At 48.1% G+C, this 7,830-nt stretch overlaps 1 protein-coding gene across 1 annotated transcript; it reads left to right on the forward strand.

Annotated features, from left to right (window-relative positions):
* The first annotated feature begins 274 nt into the window (after positions 1–274).
* On the forward strand, positions 275–2,416 carry GPR88 (G protein-coupled receptor 88). The gene is given in 3 exon segments (XM_040471108.1): positions 275–654; positions 1,088–1,949; positions 1,952–2,416. Coding segments are annotated over 2 exon segments (1,152 nt in total). The 5' UTR covers positions 275–654; positions 1,088–1,156; the 3' UTR covers positions 2,311–2,416.
* Positions 2,417–7,830: the final 5,414 nt, after the last annotated feature.

A 7,830-nucleotide genomic window follows, 5' to 3' on the forward strand; every position in this document is an offset into this window, starting at 1 on the left:
TTGTCCCTCAGGAAATTCTTGCCCACCGAACGCATGAGGCTAGGATGACATATGTTAGGAGCGTATTAAATTTTATTCTAACACTGATGGGAGGGAAAAAATGAAGGACAGAAAAATGAAGCAGGGTGAAGAATAAGGTGATTGAGAGAAAAGAAAAGACAGAGAAACTTGTTAATTACAGGACTTTCTGAACAAGATTTTTTTTTTCCCTTTCACAAGATAGAAGCTATTGAATAATTCATGCCAAGCGTGGAAAGGCTGCCTTTTCCCTGGGTGATGTATAAGTGAGCACGAGAGAGCTTCGTGTGGGTTCACATCAGCCACCACTCTTGCTTCTGAGCACAGGGTGCTCTCCTCTTGAGCTCAGCTTCTGCTTTTGCAGCCAAGCATCCTTCCTTCTGCTGCCTGCCTGCCCACCCTTCTGGGCTTGCAGCCTTCTCCAGCCCTGCTGCCAGCTGAGAAACCTCCCTGCAGCTGCTGGGTTCTGCCTAGGACCATGTGTGTGGATGTTGCTCGGGAGAAGCAAGCACTTGCTCCTGGCACTGATCCCAGCTGAGTTTCTCCTGTTGATTTTGGGACCCCAGATGCTGCTGCTGAGGAGGTATTTCCTGGCATCCCTGCCTCCGCTACTGCCAGCTAAGGACCAGCCCAAAAGTAAGGTATCCCCCAACCCCTCTCCCCTGGCATTTTCTCCAGCTGGGATATCTCTGCTTTGCTTTCTCTTGGAAACTAGGGGCTCCATCTGGCAATATTCCCAACTCTCTCTCTCTCTCTCTCTCTCTCTCTATCCCTCTGTGTGTGTGTGTGTGTGTGTGTGTGTGTGTCTGTGTGTCTGTGTGTGTCTGTGTGGTGTTTGGGGGAAGATGGGGAGACTCGGTATTGCTCTGTCCCAGGGCTTCCCTGGTTCCTGCTGAATGTAAAGAGGCCTTTCCCCTGGCACTGGAGACATTTCCGAGGCAGGCACCTGTCATCTGCCACCCCCGTTCTTCTCGAGCTCCTTCTCTCCCCCTCCCCCAGCCCATTATTCTGCTCCAGCCTTTTGTGTCGGTGGCAGAGGGCTGAAGGGATGTCTTTGCCCTCCCTGCAGGTGGGTGTCAGGATGGGCCGCGCGGTGAGAAGCTGATGCTCTCAAGCGAGGTGTGAAGAGTTGGCCAGAATGACCAACTCCTCCTCCACGTCCACCTCCTCCACCACCGGGGGATCGCTGCTGCTGCTCTGCGAGGAAGAGGAGTCGTGGGCGGGCCGGCGCATCCCCGTGTCCCTTCTGTACTCGGGCCTGGCCATCGGGGGCACGCTGGCCAACGGCATGGTCATCTATCTCGTGTCGTCCTTCCGAAAGCTGCAGACCACCAGCAACGCCTTCATCGTGAACGGCTGCGCCGCGGACCTCAGCGTCTGCGCCCTCTGGATGCCGCAGGAGGCGGTGCTCGGGCTCCTGCCCACCGGCTCGGCAGAGCCCCCCGCGGACTGGGACGGCGCCGGCGGCAGCTACCGCCTGCTGCGGGGAGGGCTGCTAGGCCTCGGGCTCACCGTGTCCCTCCTGTCCCACTGCCTGGTGGCCCTGAACCGCTACCTGCTCATCACCCGGGCGCCTGCCACCTACCAAGCGCTGTACCAGCGGCGCCACACGGCGGGCATGCTGGCGCTCTCCTGGGCGCTCGCCCTGGGCCTCGTGCTGCTGCTCCCGCCCTGGGCGCCGCGGCCCGGTGCCGCGCCCCCGCGCGTCCACTACCCGGCGCTGCTGGCCGCCGCGGCGCTGCTGGCGCAGACGGCGCTGCTGCTGCACTGCTACCTGGGCATCGTGCGCCGCGTGCGCGTCAGCGTCAAGCGGGTCAGCGTCCTCAACTTCCACCTGCTGCACCAGCTGCCCGGCTGCGCCGCCGCCGCCGCCGCCTTCCCGGGCGCCCCGCACGCGCCGGGCCCGGGGGGAGCCGCGCACCCGGCGCAGGCCCGCCCCTGCCGCCCGCGCTGCACCCGCGGCGGGCGCAGCGCCGTCTCAGCGGCCTGTCGGTGCTTCTGCTCTGCTGCGTCTTCCTGCTGGCCACGCAGCCGCTGGTGTGGGTGAGCCTGGCCAGCGGCTTCTCGCTGCCCGTGCCCTGGGGCGTGCAGGCGGCCAGCTGGCTCCTGTGCTGCGCCCTGTCCGCGCTCAACCCGCTGCTCTACACGTGGAGGAACGAGGAGTTCCGTCGCTCGGTGCGCTCCGTCCTGCCCGGCGTCGGCGACGCGGCGGCGGCCGCCGCTGCCGCCACGGCCGTGCCCGCTGTGTCCCAGGCGCAGCTGGGCACCCGCGCCGCCGGCCAGCACTGGTGACCCGGCGGGGCCCCGAGGGAAGCGGAGATGCCGAGATGCCGACGTCAGCGTGGCCTCCTGCTCTCGTCAAGTACCCTCTGCCTGAACGAAGACTCCTGCTGGCCGAGCCCGATAAATCGGTGCGAAGATTTCGCCTTCGACCCCGGTGGGATACCTGTCGAACCAAGGTCTTTCCCTAAATGGGGTCCCCGAAGTCATTTTGAACAGCTACCTGATTTTTACCCTTTGTTTCTGTGTTTTAGGGAAATCCGAAAGTCAAAACACCGGAAACTTCAAGAACTTGCACACCGACCTTTCAAAAGAGCAGGTTAATTTATTTCAGCACTGTTTTTGAAAAAGAGATTTGATAATGTATTACCGTTCCCACCTTCATCGTCTTATAATATAGATGAAGCACCTCGAGTGTGCATGAGCCAAAGGAAATAATATTGATGAAGGAAATAATATTTAAGAAGTATTTAGGAAAGTAACCTATCTTTGATGATGCTTCTGTTATAATTTAGCCTTTGTATCAACCCGAAGAATGAGACCACAGGTATGCACACCAGTATGAGTTGCCATTAAGACCTCATGCCCTTTATTCTTGAAAGGGTTTGTTTTTATAAAGTCGCATCCTTGCCGAATGCGATAGAATCTTAGCCAGTGAGAGAAGAGAAAACAGATTTATTATTTTACACTCGTTTTTGCACTTGTAAGACTGAACATTAGCATTACCTTGCTGAAGTGAAAGTTTTCCATTGTGCTGATTGGTGGCCTGAGCCAGCAATGGAGTTTTGAAAACAAATAAGGGGGTTATCTATTTTAGGTACCAGTTTCATGTTTTTAATAGCATGCACACTTGTGGCTACCTTCATTTTGTAATCAGTTTATTCTCCTTATGAGTGTGATTGCAGCTTTGAACATTCTGTACTATAATGGTTGCTAAAGAGAATAAGTCCTTCTGTTTTCTCTTTAACATTTAAAATATCTCAATGCACATGATATAATTAAACACTAATAATACCATGACTGCACAGCTGATATTAGCTGCTATTGCATGCTCCTAGATGTTAGAACTTACTGGGCATGTGGTATACTAAAGCAATACCCTCTAGACAAGGACACTTTGCTTCTTCCAGACACCAGAAGAAGTGGCCGTCAGTTATTTGAAAAGAGACACGGAGATACGCTGGCCACCCTACAGTTCTTGTCTTGACCCACTTTATGAGAAACTCCCAGCTGGGACTTTATCTTGCAAATGGAACCACAGTCAAGATGGATCAATAATAATGGTTTTGGCTCTGCAAAGCGGTCTGTGCTCTCCTAGGGTTTAGACAAGCCACACATGAGAAAGCAACACTGTTCTTTATGTAGTTCGTATATATATTACCATTGCACTCAACATTAATATTGTGTCTGTTGAAGGAGGTGTCATAAACTCAGTTATATATAGCAAACAGTTCAAATGGGAATCTGTTTTAAAATGTAGAATTTGAGGCTTGTCATTTCCGTCTTTGGTTTACTAAATTTGCTTAGAGATAGTTGAAACACAACATCATGTGAAATCACTTTATAAAATTAAAATGGGAAAAAAGTAACTTAAGCTAATCATGTATTAGCCTTGTGACTGCTAACTACATCAAGTATGGGGCTGAACAATCTCCATGAACTGTGCAGTTCAGAACAAAAACAGCTTGTGTTGTTGCACTCTTGAACATTATCAGGATAGTGGGAACATGCGTGCGTTTGAATAATTATGGGAGTTGCAGGAAACTTGGACATGTTTGTAGTAAAACAAAACAAATATGTTCATTACCAATAATAGATCAGCAGTCATTTTATTAATCTATCCCCTTTGTGCATGTACCATTTCTCTCTCACTACGGTTTCATCTATTCCCATTTTCCTTGATTCAAATATTTAATTAAAGTTCAGACAATGATACCTCTGAGTTTTTTCTTCTGTCTCTGGTCTTCTTGAATATCTCCTCGAGAACACCGTCACAGAGGACACTGTATTCCAAACTATCCACTGGTGATGAAAGTAACTTCTTTGTTCTGGCCTTATTTAACTTTATTTTAGTTTCTAAAATTATATCTACCTTATATAGTTAAATAGGGTCGTATGCCAGCATTAAAAAAAAATAGGTATGATTTCCTTTCTGTAAGCATAATTGAATTGGGGAATAGGTTACAATGACAACAGAGAGCTGAAGGTTTTCCTTTTTGGGGGACAGGGCTGGGGGACACTTCCCTAAATCTCTAGCAAAGAGGTCTTCTTTTAATCAGGCCTTTATTTTTGTTTCTTAATGGGGATGCTGCAAATGATTTCTCCCGCTGTTCCCCAAAGCATTTGCCACACACATAAACTTAGCTTTTCAAGTACCTGGTATCTTCCAATGTTTCTGGTTAACACTGAGAACCATCTTATGTTGGCTCAGTGCCATTTGGGAGACCTACTTTAGGTTATATTTACTGGTAATTAACTCCACAGGACTGATTCACTTTTAATTTCGAAGTAGCAATGATGTGTCTAAAAATGCCTTACTCAGTGCATCCCTCTTCTTCTGGTGACCACCATACTGGCCAACTTCACTGTGTCATGTGCAAACTTTACTCCGTTCCTCTAGGCATTCAGACAGTGCTCATCTGGCTCTTTGGCAGTCCTGGGAGATGACCTGAAAAAAGACATCAGTGGCATAAATTTAAATTCAGGAACATTGAGACAAATTGTAGATGGCACTTCCTCTCAGAAGTCTGCCCTTGATGTTCGTGGGTTGTGGGGCAAGAATGGAGATCCAGATGGGAGCTCTTGGTCTGTGGAACAAGGTGGGTCTGGGGGACTCTTTCTTTCTCCCTCTACTCTCCTCTTTAGTACTTTTAGGGACCTCACACACAGGTGAGGAGCCTCAGCCCGCAGGTCAAAGCTCTGCCCACACTCACCTCTCAAGCAACCACCTGCTCTCCTCTAGGACTTGGTGCACATACAGGCAAACAGCAAGCCCAAGAGGTGGCCTCAAGGACATTTAGGCAGGAAATTCCTGGGTTCCAGCTATCAGGGCTTGTTGAGGAGGCCCAGGCTCCAGGCAGGTAACTTTTCTTGGGACTCCTTTCCCTGTGGAAAGGAAAGTGGCCAGAGGAGGGTGGGAGCAGTTCCTTTAAAGCATGAGACCCCAGTTGGGGCCCGTGTATCTTGAGTTTAAGGTGGATACTGCCTTCACGTAGGTGCTCCTCAGGTAGCGTTTCCTAGCTCCTCCCACCTGTGGGAATTCCTTAACCAGGTGCTCCTAAATACTTAATCGTATCAGCCCTAATGCAATAGGTAAGAAGGCTGTTGAGGATAGAGAGGGAAGGGTGGAGATCAGACAACGATGGGTACGTGGGATGTATTGCACAGTTGCCTTGACTTGGGTGTATCTTTGAAAATTTTCATAATGAAAGTCGAAACAAGTAAAGCAAAACTCAAAAAAGAAGAAAGAGAGATGCAAAGAAGGAAGGAAGGGAATGAAAAAGCCAAGAAAGAGAAGTGACTAATGTCCCTAAGGTCATGTAGCAATTAAGTGGAAAAACTTTTGTCCTACTCGAGCGTGGGAAGTAACCACTGTACTGTAGGATAAAATCAGAAGTTTTTAGTCAGGTGTGGAACTCCCTCCATGATGTGACCTTTCCCTAATTTCCCCAATCTCTCGCTCTCTTGGACTTCCATCGTTTGCCTATATAGCCTCGTTGGTCCATGTTCTAAACATGGCCCATGTTCTGTGTCTTGTTCATTCAAAGACCTTCCCGGAGTGTCCTTGATCTCATCACTTACCCAGACCCCATCCTTCCTTCCAGGAAGGCTCACTTAGTTTCTACCTCTCCACCAAAGACCTCCCCACCGCCCCTCCGCCCCCAGCAATAAGCTCTGCCTCCGCAGAATTCCTGCATGGCTTTGTTCTCACCACATAATCTTTTGTGTCATCTCTGGTAATGTGTGTGTCTTCAAAACTAGGAAAATTTTTTGCTTTATTTTTTATTCCTTCAATTGTTTTTATTTTATTTTATTTTATTATTTTTTTTTACTATATGAAATTTATTGTCAAATTGGTTTCCATACAACACCCAGTGCTCATCCCAAAAGGTGCCCTCCTCAATACCCATCACCCACCCTCCCCTCCCTCCCACCCCCCATCAACCCTCAGTTTGTTCTCAGTTTTTAACAGTCTCTTATGTTTTGGCTCTCTCCCACTCTAACCTCTTTTTTTTTTTTTTTTTCCTTCCCTTCCCCCATGGGTTTCTGTTAAGTTTCTTAGGATCCACATAAGAGTGAAACCATATGGTATCTGTCTTTCTCTGTATGGCTTATTTCACTTAGCATCACACTCTCCAGTTCCATCCACATTGCTACAAAAGGCCATATTTCATTCTTTCTCATTGCCACGTAGTATTCCATTGTGTATATAAACCACAATTTCTTTATCCATTCATCAGTTGATGGACATTTAGGCTCTTTCCATAATTTGGCTATTGTTGAGAGTGCTGCTATAAACATTGGGGTACAAGTGCCCCTATGCATCAGTACTCTTGTATCCCTTGGATAAATTCCTAGCAGTGCTATTGCTGGGTCATAGGGTAGGTCTATTTTTAATTTTCTGAGGAACCTCCACACTGCTTTCCAGAGTGGCTGCACCAATTTGCATTGCCACCAACAGTGCAAGAGGGTTCCTGTTTCTCCACATCCTCTCCAGCATCTATAGTCTCCTGGTTTGTTCATTTTGGCCACTCTGACTGGTGTGAGGTGATACCTGAGTGTGGTTTTGCTTTGTATTTCCCTGATAAGGAGCGACGTTGAACATCTTTTCATGTGCCTGTTGGCCATCCAGATGTCTTCTTTAGAGAAGTGTCTATTCATGTTTTCTGCCCATTTCTTCACTGGGTTATTTGCTTTTTGGGTGTGGAGTTTGGCGAGTTCTTTATAGATTTTGGATACTAGCCCTTTGTCCGATATGTCATTTGCAAATATCTTTTCTCATTCCGTTGTTTGCCTTTTAGTTTTGTTGGTGGTTTCCTTTGCTGTGCAGAAGCTTTTTATCTTCATAAGGTCCCAGTAATTCACTTTTGCTTTTAATTCCCTTGCCTTTGGGGATGTGTCGAGTAAGAGATTGCTACGGCTGAGGTCAGAGAGGTCTTTTCCTGCTTTCTCCTCTAAGGTTTTGATGGTTTCCTGTCTCACATTCAGGTCCTTGATCCATTTTGAGTTTATTTTTGTGAATGGTGTGAGCAAGTGGTCTAGTTTCAACCTTCTGCATGTTGCTGTCCAGTTCTCCCAGCACCATTTGTTAAAGAGACTGTCTTTTTTCCATTGGATGTTCTTTCCTGCTTTGTCAAAGATGAGTTGGCCATACGTTTGTGGGTCTAGTTCTGGGGTTTCTATTCTATTCCATTGGTCTATGTGTCTGTTTTTGTGCCAATACCATGCTGTCTTGATGATGACAGCTTTGTAGTAGAGGCTAAAGTCTGGGATTGTGATGCCTCCTGCTTTGGTCTTCTTCTTCAAAATTAC

The sequence above is a fragment of the Herpailurus yagouaroundi genome, unplaced genomic scaffold (assembly GCF_014898765.1).
Source record: "Herpailurus yagouaroundi ecotype Mexico unplaced genomic scaffold, PumYag 77, whole genome shotgun sequence".
In the NCBI taxonomy this organism is placed as follows: Eukaryota; Metazoa; Chordata; class Mammalia; order Carnivora; family Felidae; genus Herpailurus; species Herpailurus yagouaroundi.